The 15,631-nt window shown below is 55.5% G+C and overlaps 1 protein-coding gene across 2 annotated transcripts in view; it reads left to right on the top strand.

The window, feature by feature from the left end:
- CAMKV (CaM kinase like vesicle associated) overlaps positions 1–15,631 on the top strand; it is a 50,597-nt gene that overhangs the window by 6,018 nt on the left and 28,948 nt on the right. For both annotated transcript variants that reach the window (XM_030570688.1, XM_030570689.1), the window contains exon 2: positions 14,582–14,690. In XM_030570688.1, the coding sequence (XP_030426548.1) occupies positions 14,596–14,690 (95 nt within the window). In that variant the 5' untranslated portion in view covers positions 14,582–14,595. The remainder of the gene's footprint in view (positions 1–14,581; positions 14,691–15,631) is intronic.

The following is a 15,631-nucleotide window of genomic DNA, read 5'->3' as shown; positions in this document are numbered from 1 at the left end:
AACCCAAAAGCTGTCATGTTTCCTTGGCACAGCCTCTTCCTTTAGAATGCCAAGTGCTGCCTATTGTTCCTGATTCCATTCTCGAACAGCTGCCAGGTTCTTTCCTGGTTAGTGCCCACTCTGCCTGGCTGAGACAGTCAGACCTAGCTGGTGACACTCTCTCTTCTTTGTGTGAGGGCCTGGCTCTACATTCACTCTTCTGCCTCTCTTCCTCCCCCCCACTCTGTCCCTAAAGCTGCCATTGGTGGGGCAGTGGCCAGGGCTAGCTCTAGGTTTTTTGTTGCTCCAAGCAAAAAAAATTTTGGCTGCCCCCCACCCCAGCCCTGGGCTCTCTCTTCCCCCACCAGCACCCCCTGCTGTCCCAGTGCTGGGCTCCCCGCCTCTAGTGCTGACTCCTTCCGCTCCCTCCTTGCCTCCAGCCAGTCCAACACTGGCAGGGTCAGGGTGAGGAGTGGGGCTCCCAGGCCACATCTCAGCCCAGGGTCTCTCCAACCAGGGCTCCTGCCTCCAGGAGTGGCCTGGACCCGAGAGGGTAGCCACAGAGGGAGTGGAGCCCTGGATAGCAGGACATGGGCCCCACATGGCAGCACCCCGCCCTCTATGGCCCCTCTGCTGCTTCTGGCCGCCCTGCTGCAGTCCCTGGGCAGCTCAGGCCACTTCGCTCAGCCCCGGCTGTGGTGCTGGGGGGCAGCTGCCCTGCAGCACCTGCAGGTGGCTCTGTGTGCCCTGTGAGGTGGCCCCCAGCCTGAGTGTCCCCTGTTTGGAGCCTGCCTGGTCCAGCCACAAGGTGCAGGCGCTGCTCCCCCGCAGCGTGAAGCGCAGTGGCCCCAGGGAGCCCCCCGCACATGACGCGCTACTGCTGCCAGGGCTGGCTCTAGGCTTTTGCTGCCCAAAGCCAAAAAAAAAAAAAAGATGGCTGGAATGCCATCCCTGAAAATGTGCCGCCCCAAACATGTATGCCAATTCCCTCCATATCCAAGTGCATGGGAATGCCACCTGATCTGTGGCTGTGCAAGTCCAACCTAATGTGCATGACACTGCCCCCTGGTGGAGCAGACTGGAAAGGCAGCATCCACTTAGGTAATATTAAAAACTTGAGGTCTTTGCTTTATTGCTTTTGAATTCTAGTACTACAATGACAGATATAGCCAGGAAATACTCCTGATGTGTCTCACTATCCTGAGTGATAGCTATATTAGTCTGTATCAGCAAAAACAACAAGGCATCTTAGAGACTAACAATTTTATTTGGGCATAAGCTTTCATGGGCTAGAAACCACTTCATCAGATGCAGAGGGTGTTTTCGCTGTTCTGAATTTTACATGGCCCCCACCTTTTTAATATGGTGCAGATTGTGTTGATGATATCCACTTGCAGTGACAAAATTGTTAGGGTCTGTGCATGGGGAGAACAGTGGTGGTGTGAAGGTGGAGGGGAATTTGAGATATTGGGATAAGCACATTAGTTGGCTGTTTCCACTGAACATGTGAACTAGTAGACATTATGTTTCAGAGTTAATATCTGGTGAGTCAAAGGGGCATATGTGAACAGCTATCACTTGGGGCTCTCTGCAAACTCAGGCAGACACCATAAGACTGGGTCATGTTTTAAGGGTTTTCTTTGTGACTATAAGAATGAGGATTTTTTTAAAAGCAGAATTAATCAATTCTGGAGCATGATTCAGTTGCAAACGTAGATGCTGACTCCGTGGGTGCTGTGGGACTGGAGCACTCACAGGGAAAAATTAGCTGGTGACCTACACCCAACAGCAGACAAGCTCCCCCTGCCCCCACCCCCTTCTCGCCTCCTCCTTTCCCAAGCGTGCCACATCCCTGCTTCTTCCCCCTCCCATCACTTCCCACCTGCCACCTAACAGCTGTTTGGCAGTGCTCAGGACTTTCTGGGAGGGAGGGGGAGGAGTGGAGGAGGTGGTAAAGAGGCGGGGTAGGGGCAGGGCCAGAAGTGGGGTTGAGCACCCATGGGGCAGAGGTGAAGTTGGCGCCTATGGTTGCAAAGGGTGGATTTTGGAGCAAATTCTGTGGCCTGGAGATGCACAGGGCCCTGAAAACTAGGTTCAGATTTCTCACTTATCTCCCCTTTTTCGTTGTCAGTGAGTTTTAAAAGGAGGTCAGATTACTCAGGAGTCAAAAATATTTCAGTCACCAGTTCTTGTGAATTCTATTGTATGTCCCATGTTGGTTGTTTTTCTTATAGCCCCAGTTCCCAGAGTCATGTTGTCTCTCTGGAAAAAGTTCCTTTCATTCCCTGGCCCCCCTTGGGTTTTGTTTGTCTTTGTCTCTTTGCTATGCTACCTCAGCTGATTCTGGGTTCCATCTCGGCTCCTGTCCTGGTTCTAGCATCTAGCCCCGGCTCTAAGCAGCCCTGCTGGACCCATGTGGGCTCCAGAGGAATGGTGGGGGGCTTGCAGTCATGGGAAAGGATAGCCCAGTGGTTAGGGTGCTCACTGGGACTTAAGACCTGAGTTTAGTTCCTGTGTCCACTGCAGACTCTCTGTGTGAGCTTGGGCCAGTCGTGCCATCTCTCTCCCATGGGGACAACAGCCCTGCCCGGCTGCCCAGGGGGCTGTGGCGATACAGATGAGATGGACGGTGAGATGCCCACATACTAAAGTGATGGAGGCCAGAGAAATCCCTAAGCCAGATGAGGATTACCAGGCTGCATTGTCTTGTTCCCCCTGTTGTCCCCCTCTTACTAGACTTGTGTCTTTCAGCATTCAGCACCCACCCTGGCCCAGCGGTTCACCGAACTCAGTTCTGTCCTATCCTGCTCTTGTCCAGTCCAGATACTCCCACACACACCTGTTCTCTTCTGGCTCATGGCCTGTGTCCTCCCATGCCTGGGTGGGGCTCCCTTGCTGTTGTCCTGGAAGGTCGCAGCCCCAGTTCCGCCACTGCCTGGCTCCTGCAGCTTGGGCACTGACGAGCAGATGGTTGCCAAATCCGCGCCGCTGCTGGTGCTGCCCTTGTGACCAGGGGAGGCAGGCTCTGAGTGCCAGCTCAGCCAACCAGAGTGCCTTGGAAGTGGACTGGTGCTGCGCTCCCCTGCCAGGGCACGAGGCTGAGTTGCTAATTCTGGCTTCCCTACTCCTTATTAGACCCATGAAATGTTTTGCTACTTTATTACGGGCCTGCGAGCGGCAGGCAATGTGAGCGAGCGCCCCCTCCAGTGCCATTCCAACACGCTGCGTCTCGCACACATCCTGCCATGTGTGTCACTGTGCCCAAGCCTCTGGGGCCCCACTTCAGTGCCTAATGCCATCCCTGCTCTCCAGGGGTGTTAATGCGGCACTTCCACATAACCCCCATGGAATGTAGCAAAGAGAAGAGAATCTCCCCCCACCCTCCCCAAAGCACAGGAGCCCTGTGTCATTCCACACTCAGGCAGCTCAGGGCTCTTCCACCTTGCTCTTATCTTTGTTGCTGATGGTGAACAGGTGAATGCAAGGGAGGCCCTGATTCCCCAGAAAGGATGAGAGGGGTCCATGGGATGCTGAATGTAGCAGGCAGGGGAAGCCAGGATGGGCCATCTTGTATCTATGGAGCAGGAAGCTCCTGAGAGGGCCTGAGGCAGGCTGAGAAGAATGAGAGGGAAGAGAAAAGCAATTGGCCCAGGCTGAGGGGACCCATCCTGGGTCCAGCTTTTGCTGGCGTGTCGGCTGCCAACATGGCCAACACCAGGGAATTTGAGGGCTGGACAACTGAGTTTTTAAGGCTTGTGCTTGAGCCAGACTCTGTAACAGCCCCACTTTCTGCGTGACATGTAACTTCCCCTCCCCATTCATCGGCCAGTGAAACCTGCTGTCCCTTCCTGGGGAAGCCAGCTGTCAGCGCCTCTCCCTCAACTAGTCAACCCCTGGCTTCCCTGCTTTTCCATTGCATGCTGTCTGTACCCCACCTCCCTCGGCACCTGCTAAGAACAGGGCACCAAGATGGAGTTTAAACTGTTTAATGGGCATGAATCTGGTACTTGTTAGTCACTGACAAAGGAAAAAGAGAGCTCCTCCTGCACAGTTCTGCCAGTGCCCCTCACTTCTGCCCTGCAGTCACCTGCTGGCCCAGCTCTGGGCTCGACCCTGAGCTCTGCTGATGCCCTTCATTCCTGACTAACAGCTTCCCTGTTGTACACCCTGCCAACTGTGCCTTGGGGTACGTCTTCACTACCGGCCATATCGGTGGGTAGCAATCGATTTCTCAGGGATCAATATATTGCGTCTCATCTAGACGCGATATATCGATCCCTGAACGTGCTCCTGTCGACTCCGGAACCCCATCAATGTGAACGGCAGTAGTGGAGCAGACATCGATCCCGCGCCGTGAGGACGGTAGGTAACTCGATCTAAGATACTTCGACTTCAGCTGTGTTGTTCATGTAGCTGAAGCTGCGTATCTTAGATCAATCCCCTCCTCTAGTGCAGACCAGCCCTTGATTTGGGATGTGCCAAGATGGAACAGTGAGATCTCCCTGAGCCCCCTTTGCTCCCCAGAACAGGAGTGAGTGACATCATGTCCCCTGCTCCCTTGGCACCACATACCTCCCTGTGGGCTGTCACAGGACTCGTGCTTTCTCTTGGTCCCGTGCAGTCCCTGGGAGGAACCTTCTTCAGTGTCACAGCCCTTTTCAGGGAACCACTATCTCTTGGAGGTTAAGCCGTAGGCTCCTTTGCCTCCTGGAAATGCACCTCTCTGAGCCCTCAGCATGCCTTTTTCTCGCCGTGGGCCCCCTCAGGGAGTCCACTTGCTCTGGGCCCCCGGGGCCTCAACGCCCAGAGGGAATAATGCAACCCTGTTCTCTAGACTGGAGCAATTCTCCTTCAGTGTAAAACAGGAGGGTTTGTTGAGCATCTGAACCCAGCACAGAAAACCCTCTGGGCCCTCAGCACAGTACATCTAGATCTGTCCTGCATCCAGGTGGGCTCTGCCTGCTCGCAGGTGCTCTCTCTCTCTCTCTCTCTCTCTCTCTCTCTCTCTCTCTCTCCAGTCTTGAGCCCTGTGCTTTCCAGCTGGGCATCTGATATCACTTCCCCCAAGCCCTGCCTCTGTCCACTGTCTACTATCCAGGTAAGCAGGGTTGCCTGGGCCTCCTCTCCCCCTCAGCCATCCTTTGTACCCCTCTGACTAGCTGGTTCCAGCCAGGTCATGGGGGTCCTCTCTTTGCAGCCCATTGTCCTCCCACTGGCAGAACCAGCTGTGACTCCTGAGCTGGGCCTCCTGGTCACCAGTCGCTGGGGTATCCATTCTCCTGGCTTTTGGCTGGGGTCCCAAGTTCCATTGCCGGTCCTCTGTAACAACAAACTCCCTCTCTCATCCCCTCGTTAAAGCAGTAACACCCAGGGAAACTGCGTCCCACTCCCTCTTCATGCAAACCATTGGAAAAGCCAAGAAACGCCCCCCCACACTTTGTCACAGCAGGAACTGAGAGGAACCAAAGGGGGGCTCAGCTACCCCAGAGAGGAACCTGTGGCTGGTTCACATGACCGCACCTTCCATTCAGTCCCAGCCTCCTCGCTCCACATTGGTCAGATCTTCCCCTGGATTCCCCACCTGCCCCAGAGAGTGGGAGCCTCACTGGGGAGCTTGGATCCTGCCCTATCTGGATCCTGCCCTGGATCCTTCTAGGTGTTGAAATGGCTGTTGGATTCCCACAAGTTGAGGAGCTCTAGCAGACTGAGTTATGCCCTATGAGTCTGGATGAGCCAGGCTAGCTACCCCTGTGCCCTTTTGGGGTGCCTCCCGAGGGCTGAGAGGGGGGCCACTGCACATGCCCTCCCAGCCAGCTGCCTGTGGGGTGGTGATCTGGGCACCTGCAAACCCAGACAAGCTCCCAGCGCCCCTGACTTCCCCAAATCTGTGCTGGGACTGGGATGAGTGAGGAGGCTTGGCCCAGCCCCGAGCCCTGCAAACCCCATCCCATTCCTGCTGGGCCTACTGCAGCCCAGCTCGGCCCTCTGAGTGGGAGCGGGAGGCGCTAGCCTCTCTCTGCTGCTGCTGCTTTCCTTCAGCGCAAGGAGACAGGGTGCAGGCACGAAGCCCTGTCCTGTGGGAGAGCGGGCTGCCTGGATACTACAGAAAGCTCCACCTGGGGAATTAGAACCTCACTGCCAGCCCTCCTCTCTGCCCTTCCTTTTCAACCCCTCCCCATCCAGCAGCCCTCACCTTCCTTCTCCTGTACCGCTGGGGGGAGTCACAGCTCCTTGGGCCAGTCATGCATGTGCCCAACCCCCTCGGCTGCAGTCTTGCTGGCTTCCCCCCCATGGCTTTGAGTCTCTGATGGCCCACAATGCTGCTCCCCCAACAGCGTCCAGGGGTGAGACCCAGCTATGCTGCCTCTACAGCAGGCCAGCTGGCCAGGCCAGGCCCCTTGTGCTCTGAGTCAACTCCTGGCTCTTGGCATAGATGTCCCTGTCCCACCTCATTCCCTGTGGTGCCTGGCTCTGGCTGGAGGAAGTTGGGGGGGAATCTGTCTTGCAGCACCCTCAGTGCCATTCCCTGCACCACCAGATGCCCTGTCTGGGCATTGAAATGCTCGCACTGCCCTGTTCGGCCCAGGACTCTAGGCAGTGGCAGCTGAGGGACGTAAGGCTTTCAGGCAGCAGGGATATGTGCCTGGGGCCCTCCATGGGCAGGGGAGCAGGTGCAATGGACTTGAAGACTATCTTGCATGTTATGACCAGGGCCCTCTGTCACCTGGCCCATCCTGCTGCAGGGAAAGGCCCAGGGGCCTCGCCTGGACCCCTGACACAGGCATCTCTCTGCCTGGCCACTTCTCCATGCCCTGCCTTCCCAGGGCAGCGAGGAGGGAGCTTTAACCATGCCACTCTACTCTCTTGCCCCAGCACCGGGCAGCCAAGGTGCCCTGCCACAGCATGGGGCAACCACTGGCTTGGCCTCATAGGGAGTGCTGATCTGGGTCGACTGCCACAGCAATACCTGTGGCCGTGCCTCTACCCCCTGCAACCCCACTGGGCTGTGGGGAGCCTCCTAGCCTTGACACAGGGCAACACAGGCTGGGAACCAGAGCTTCTGAGAGAACTACAGAATCTGTGTCCGGCAGCCTCTGTAGTGAATCCTGCAGCCCAGAGACCACCCCCCACCCTCTCCCCTACTAATGTGGTGTCTCAGACCCTCCTCCTGTCCCTCTCCTGCCAACAGAGCATTTCAGACCCCCCCCACCACCCCTGTTAACAGGGTGTTTCAGACTGGCCTCGCGCCTTCCTCACAGACTTGCCTTTATCCTGCTTGTACAACTCCCATTTCCATAGCAACAGGCTCAGTGCCTGGTACCCAGAGCAGCGAGCTCTGCACTCCTCTCCTCCCCCCCCCCACCCCGCCTCCAGCTAATAAGTGTAGAGACCCCAGCCCAGCTCCTCTCAGTTCTTGGGCCTGTTGTGTGCAGGAGAGGGGGAAGTGAGAGCACAAGGGATCCCAACCCCTTGATTAGGCGTGTTCCTAGTGAGAGTCCCTGCCCCAGGGACACTCAGATTGTGCAGGGTGTGGGGTGGGCGCTGCCCCTGGGCTTTGTGCATGCAGCCATCTTGGGCTCTGCATGGCCATCCACAGGGCAGGGCTCAGGCATGCTGCCCCTGGGGCTCATACTGGGCAGGACTGTCAGCAAGGCTGGGCTCAGGCATGCTGTTCATCCCAGCAACTTGGGCAGTGCAGCTCTGCAGGACAAAATAGCCCCCTAATCCTGGCATATGATCCTGTCGTGTTGTGGGCAGTTGCAATGGCTCTGCATGTAGGTGTTGACTGGCAGCCCTCTCATGATGCGGGGAGCAGGGTGGAACCACAGTGTGTTGAGGGGCAGCAGAGAACTGGGGGGCTTGTGTCAGCACTGATCCCACTGCACCGCACTGGGGGGAGCAGTGCTGTGGGGAGGGAGCAGGCAGGTGGCTCTGCTGCGTGGGGCTCTCCTCTCAGGTGTGGCTGACCCATTGCTGGGCAGCAAGGGGTTGCTGTCTTCCAAAGCTGTGGTGTCCACACCACAGTCAATCTGGGTAATAGTGTGAATCCTGAATTCCTCCTGCTCATTGGATATGGGCTCCTCTGCCCTTCCTGGCCTGAGCTGCTGTGCTGTGTGGCTGCTGACAGTGGCATGTCCCATCCTAGCAGTGGCTGCATTTCTGTGGCAGGCAAAGTGGTTCTTGTACAGAGAGGCTCAGTCCAGCCCCCTTGCTGATCTGCTGGGCTTTGCTGTTGGTTTCAATACAAGCAGGAGGCAGCCCAAGCCTGGGGCCTTATCCCCCTCCTTGTTTCCATGGTGTGAGGTAGATGACAGACTGGGGGGAGGGGATCAGGTTGACCATGGCTGGAGGCAGCCCTGGGGCAGCTGCAGCCCAGCAGTAAACCCCAGCTTGTGCCTCAGGCCCACAGAGCAAGGGCCCCCTGCCACCAATGCATCCAGGGCTCTGGGCCCCCACGTGAGCAGTGCCCCATCCTGGGGCTGTGGGCTGGGAATCACTGTGCCAGGAGCCTTGGGACCAGTCAGCCTGCAGGGCCGTCCCTGCCCTCCCCCACCCCCTCCCCCCGTGCCTCCAGAGACCCATGGTGCTTGAAATCCCATTGTGTCTGTGCTGCACTGTTGGTCACCTCCCTGGAGTGCAGTCCTGGTCCACTGTGCCAGCTCTGGGGTCCTGACACAGCCTGGGCACAGCTAATGGAACAGCTGCCTCACCCAGTGCAGGCCACTCTGCCCATCCTTGAGCCAGTGCTCACCATACAGCACCCAGCGCCCATTCCAGGGGCTCGGGAATCAAGGCCTGGCCTTCCCTCTGGAGCTGCCCCTCTGTGCCCAATCCAGGGGCTCATGAATCCAGGTCCAGTTTGTATTATCCATATTTTAAATGACTAGTTGCTGGAGCTGGACAGTCAGAGGGAAACCATGGCCTGGATTTAAGAGTCCTTCTGGACTGCAGCCCCACTCCTGAGTTCTTTATGTAGCTCTCTGTCCCTCGCCCTGCCTGCCCCATGGTGGGGCTGGGGGCTGGTCCCTCTCCGTGCATCCTTAGCATGTCACTTGGATTGGGAGCATTGCAGGGCCAGGCTAGGTCTCCTGGTGTCTGTGCAGCACTTGGCCACGTGGGGCCCGGATCCTGGCAGGGCTCTAGTCACTCCTGCAATGTGCATGTGTCAGGCTTCCTGCTGCCCGACTCTGAACTCTGGGGTACAGCTGTGGGGACCCACATGAAAGAGCCTCCTAAGCTGATATCTTACCAGCTTAGGTTAAAACTTTTTTCCAAGACACAAATCCCTTCCCTTGTCCTTGGACTGGTATTGCTACCACCACCACGTGATTTTACACAAAATATTCACGGAAGGGTAACTTGGAATCCCTACTTCCCCCTAAGTATACCCCCAAGCCCCTTCACCCCCTTTCCTGGGGAAGCTTGAGAATAATATACCAACCAATTGCCTTAGCAATGTGAGCACAGACCAGACCCTTTGTCTTCAGGACACTGAAATCAATCAGGTTCTTTAAAAGAAGAACTTTATAATAAAGAAAAGAGTAAAAAAAAAATAAAAAAAAATCACACCTGCAAAAACTGGATGGAAGGTAACTTTACAGGGTAATAAAAAGATTAAAACACAAGATTCCCCTCTGGGCTCAGCTTCACAGTTAGTTAGAAAAACAGGAATAAAACTACCTCTGTAGCACAGGAAACTTCATACAAGCCAAAACAAAAGATAATCTAAAGCATTTCCTTGCCCTGCTCACAGTTTCTGTGGTTTTAGATAGATTATTTCAGGTATATTTTCAGGAGACATTGGACCTGCTTGGCTCCTCCCTCCATCCAGAGAGAGAACAACAAACACACTTTCAAATCTGGGGGTTGGGGGGGGAGATATCTTCTTTCCTCATTGGTCCTTCTGCTCAGGTGCCAACTAGGTTATTTGAACTCCTTAACTCCTCACAGGTAAGACAATCCAGTACAGTGACCAAGGAGGAATTTTATGCTACTGCATACATAAAAGTTGCTACCCTTCCCTTTATATTCATGACAGCATGTGACACAGCAAGAGCTGTAGCCAGTGCCTGCATCCCAATCCCCGTGCAGCTCTGATCCCAGCCCAGCAGCAGCTCCTGGGCCCTCTGTGACACAGCCCTGCCCTGCAGTGGGGCCCTGCTGTGGGGCACAGCCTAGGGTTTCACCCTAGGGACCAGAGGGAGTGGCCTGGAGATCCAGAAGCTGTGGAGATCCTGGGGAGAAGAACTGATTTGGATACGTTTCAGTCCTGCCCCTTGTGGGCCTTCCCCCCTCGTCTGTCCCTCGTTAGCCAGGGTGTTGCTGGTTTTAATCCCACGTTCTCCCCAGTGTGCTTAGGGAACAGCATTGTGGGAGGGTGCCCCCTGTATGCTGAGTTACCTACACAGACTCCTATGTGGGGCTGCTGGCACATGGTGAGCAGGGACACATAGCCAGCTGCTCCTTCAGCTGCAATCCCAGAGGGGCTGCAGTCACCATAAGCCTTATAATAGAGCCTGGGGTGCATAAGCCCCCTGGGAGTCTGTGTGGGTGATGCATCCCCCTCTGCACCTCAGCCCCAGAGGATGTGAGTCGGATACAACCCCCGGCTCTTCAGCTCTGGTTGGGAGCTCCAGAGAACCCTCATTCAATCCCCCAAGATGGAGCCCATCAAGTTAAGTGGGGACTTGGTCCAGGTTTGAACCACAGCCCCTGAGATGGTTCCAGGCCTCCAGGTGGCAAGGCCCATCACAGCCAGAGCCGTGGGTGCTGCCCTGGCCCATCATGCCCCCAGCCCCTGCTGATAGGTCATCCGCCATCTGGGCAATACACGTGATTTAACTGGGGCCTGACAGAGTCCTGGCTTCATGGACCAGGCCCAGAGGGGGACTCCATAGCACTGATGGAGGTGCACAGCTGTGACCATGCACCTAGACAAAGCATAGTTTCCCTTTTGGTTGCTGTGGTGGCTGTTCCCTGTAAGCACTCGTGAGTCTGGAGGGGGAGGGGGGATCTCCCTATGTTTCTTCAGAGGGGGATCTCACTGTGGGGGGGATCTTGTTCATGTCTGGGAGCTGGAGGATCTCGCTGTGGGTCTGCGAGGGGAGGGTGCTCTCGCTGTGGGTTGTGGGGACGATCTTGCTGTTGGTCTGCGAGGGCGTGCTGCTCATCCCAATGGGAGGATATAAAGCTTGTTCAGATGATTGTATGGTATCACCTGCTGGGATCTGGCAGGGCCTGATGGGGTTCATAAGGTAGAACCTCCGTCTATAGCCCCTCTCCCTGCCCATCACCTGCTGCAGGATTTGGGGGTGAATCTTGGACTCAACTAGAGAAATGCCGTGTGTGGGGGGTGGCCGGTAGCAGTTGGAGGTGGCACAATTGCTGCCCATTTGCTTCAGTGGGATTTCTGCAGGCCCTGTCTGTGTAGCACCAGCCAGGATCAATGATGGGAGGTCAGGCAGGGCCAAAAAACAGGGTTAGGGGGTGCTGAATCCACTGGGCTAGAGCCCCTTGACAGCACTGGTAATGGGGCCTGGCATGCTCAGAAGGCCAAAATTCCAATCCAGGGCAGCTGGGGGATGGAGGGTGAGGGCAGTAGAGGGCAGCAAACCAGACAGCATGGGACTGGGGATACTTCGGGGGTGTGGTATGGGTGGGAAGCTGAAAGGCCGGAGTGTGGGAGGAGCAGCGCTGTGCCTAAAGGGTGCCACAGAAGCTCGTGTGACCAACATTCAGCAAGCAGAGGCTCATGTTGCTGGATCTGCCTGGGACACGAGTCCCAGGGCTGAGAATAGAACTACAGCCACTGCCCCAAAACTGCATTAATGCCCACTCATAGGGGGGTGGCAGTGTATGGTGCCCTTCCGGATCGCTGAGTGCAGCCAGCCTCAAAACCGGCGCCAGTCCATCCCAGCCCTCACTTGGCAGCACTTGCTCCACCTCTGGCCCTGAGGAGGCAGCTTTCAGAACAATTTGACTTTGTATGTGGATTTTAGAGCTCTGGGAACGATCAGTCCTTAATGAAAAAGCTTTGTTCCTAAGTGAAATAAGCTCTGTGACCCCTGCCCCCCCCATACACACACAGATGGAACTGGCACAGCTGACAAGCTCAGAAATCTGCAGAGGGCAGGACTTGAACTTCCTGCCAACATGTAGGGGCTGAGCATGGCTGTCACCTATTGCCGTGAGCTGCTCTGTGACTCTAGGGCAGCTGTATCCTTTGCCCCCTGCCAACCAGCAGTCATCTGGCCTGCACTCCAACCACTCTCCTTGGCTCATCCCCCAGGTGTGAGCTGCCTGGGGGAATCTAACTATCACCCCACAACACATTGGAAATGTTGCTTTTCCAAGGGGCAGGAGGTGCCAGATGCCAGCTGTGATCAATACGAGGCAGGTTCAGGGCAATAGTTTGAGCCCTAGGTGGGTGCAAAAAAGTTATAAAAATCCATAAACACTTTGCTGTAATGTGATAATTTCAGCCATGTCTTAGGAACCCCGGGCTCAACTTTAGCCTGGATTTGGACCACCTGCCACAAGCACTGCTGAGGCACAGCACGTTTCTAGGCAATCGGAGTTTGGATATGGATTTTTGAGCACTCAAAAAATCAGTTGTGAAGCAGTAAGTTTAGTCTGAGCTTTAATTGTAATGGTGCTAGCACCAAAAACAGGAAACTGAGTGCACGGTGCTGAGAGAGATCAACGAGGCAGCAAAGTCTGACAAAATGGGAACAAAGAGGATCTCAGCTACCCACTTAGCAACTGAGGAAATGGAACCAAGATTAGGAAAACCATTTCTCAACGTGTTAAGTAGTCGCTTCATGGACTAGCTAAAGCACACACTGATCAGAGCAGCTGATCTTGCTAACATAGAGGAGTTAATTCAAGAAGTGACAGTAGCAGAGCCACTAAGGCCATGTCTACATCTACAATTTTGCAGCGCTGGTTGTTACAGCTGTATTAGTACAGCTGTATAGGGCCAGCGCTGCAGAGTGGCCACACTTACAGCAACCAGCGCTGCAAGTGGTGTTAGATGTGGCCACACTGCAGCGCTGTTGGGCGGCTTCAAGGGGGGTTCGGGGAACGCGAGAGCAAACCGGGAAAGGAGACCAGCTTCGCCGCGGTTTGCTCTCGCGTTCCCCGAACCCCCCTGCAAACCGCAGGGAAGGAGACCTGCTTGCTCGGGGGTTCGGGGAACGCGAGAGCAAACCGGGAAAGGAGACCAGCTTCGCCGCGGTTTGCTCTCGCGTTCCCCGAACCCCCCTGCAAACCGCAGGGAAGGAGACCTGCTTGCTCGGGGGTTCGGGGAACGCGAGAGCAAACCGGGAAAGGAGACCAGCTTCGCCGCGGTTTGCTCTCGCGTTCCCCGAACCCCCCTGCAAACCGCAGGGAAGGAGACCTGCTTGCTCGGGGGTTCGGGGAACGCGAGAGCAAACCGGGAAAGGAGACCAGCTTCGCCGCGGTTTGCTCTCGCGTTCCCCGAACCACCCTGCAAACCGCAGGGAAGGAGACCTGCTTGCTCGGGGGTTCGGGGAACGAGAGAGCAAACCGGGAAAGGAGACCAGCTTCGCCGCGGTTTGCTCTCGCGTTCCCCGAACCCCCCTGCAAACCGCAGGGAAGGAGACCTGCTTGCTCGGGGGTTCGGGGAACGCGAGAGCAAACCGGGAAAGGAGACCAGCTTCGCCGCGGTTTGCTCTCGCGTTCCCCGAACCCCCCTGCAAACCGCAGGGAAGGAGACCTGCTTGCTCGGGGGTTCGGGGAACGCGAGAGCAACCCGGGAAAGGAGACCAGCTTCGCCGCGGTTTGCTCTCGCGTTCCCCGAACCCCCCTGCAAACCGCAGGGAAGGAGACCTGCTTGCTCGGGGGTTCGGGGAACGCGAGAGCAAACCGGGAAAGGAGACCAGCTTCGCCGCGGTTTGCTCTCGCATTCCCCGAACCACCCTGCAAACCGCAGGGAAGGAGACCTGCTTGCTCGGGGGTTCGGGGAACGCGAGAGCAAGCCGGGGAAGGAGACCAGCTTGATTACCAGAGGCTTCCTCAGGTATGCTGGGATACCTGCTTATTCCACGGAGGTCAAGAAAAGCGCTGGTAAGAGTCTATACTTGATTACCAGCGCTGGATCACCAGCGCTGGATCCTCTACACCCGAGACAAAACGGGAGTACGGCCAGCGCTGCAAACAGGGAGTTGCAGCGCTGGTGGTGCCCTGCAGATGTGTACACCTCCTAAGTTGCAGCGCTGTAACTCCCTCACCAGCGCTGCAACTTTCTGATGTAGACAAGCCCTAAGTTACAGTGACCACACAACAGAATTAGGTTTGACACCCTAAGCGGTGGGGAGGACATCAAAAGGTGATCTTGATGCTGAGCTTCAGAAAGGGAAATGTCAATGAAATAAGGAGGCTAATGCAAAGGGAGTAAATCCTTAGTGGTGGAATGAATGCTACTTAAAAAAACCTGAGACTCCATCCCTGCAGCCATGTGTGTCCCTGAGCATGCCTAGAACCAGGAAGGCAAGGAGCAAAGCAACAGGGCCAAGTTGCAGGTTCACACACAACTCCCTCAAAATATAGAAATCTAACTCTCTGCTTCTTTGCCTTCCAGCACCAGAGCCGGCAATGCCGTTTGGCTGCGTCACCCTGGGAGACAAGAAAGATTACAACCAGCCATCCGAGGTGACTGACAGATATGACCTGGGACAGGTCATCAAAACGTGAGTCTGGACCGGATGCTACCCGCCCTCTCCCCCGCACCTCCTGCTGTGCTCTCTCTGTCATTTACACTCTCCCATTCCTTCTGCAATGCGTGGGAAGTGGGTGGTATTCCTCTATGGCTCACCTAGATTGAGAGACTGGAATAGTAGATCATCTATAACAGTATCACTGGGGAGACAGAGGTGGCGGATTTACTAGGTGTAAAGGGGGCTAAAATGTAGGACTGGCTGTGCAGCTTACCAGCCCCTACTAACCCCATAGAGAAAGTCCAGGCAAAGAATGCACATTACAACAAAGCTTAAACTTGTTCTTCATAATAATTTTAAAACACTAGCTGCCTATTTAATTTAAAAAACAGCAAAAAAAAAAATCCATCTCCCTTTCCATTTCTTGTGAGTCTTGAAGTTTAAATCTCAGTGTAACAGATATGCTTGTTTTGATTTGCTTAGCTCTTGGAAGTTCAGGGGCTCTGGGCTGCTGGCATTGTGCTCCCTAGGGACAGTTCTGTCCGCCATTAGGGAATTTTTTTCCCGAGAATCCTCTGTAACATTTTGGACCCCCCCCCAGGTTTCACGAACGGCAGTTTGGGAACCGCTGCTCTAAGGGCCATCCCCTTGGAGTTCAGCATTGCAGATGACAACAGGGAGTCTGTTGAGAATGCTGTATTAAACTTAATTGTACCACAATCCCCTTCTGATAACAAAAATTACTGGCTGACCCTGGGTGGGGACCAGAGCCCAAGCAGCACTACTTTGGGTGGAGTGGGGCCGGAGCCCAAGCCTGAGCTCCGCCACCCCAGCATGGGGGGCCAAAGCCCCAGCCCTGCTGCCCCAGACTGAGTCCCTTGGACTTAGGCTTCAGTACCAGGCTGCAGTGAGTCTAATGCTGGCCCTGGCGACCCCATTAAAATGGGATGAGGACCTACTTTGGAGTCCTGATC

The sequence above is a fragment of the Gopherus evgoodei genome, chromosome 7 (assembly GCF_007399415.2).
Source record: "Gopherus evgoodei ecotype Sinaloan lineage chromosome 7, rGopEvg1_v1.p, whole genome shotgun sequence".
NCBI lineage: Eukaryota > Metazoa > Chordata > Testudines > Testudinidae > Gopherus > Gopherus evgoodei.
This window is presented reverse-complemented; position numbering and strand designations above follow the sequence as displayed.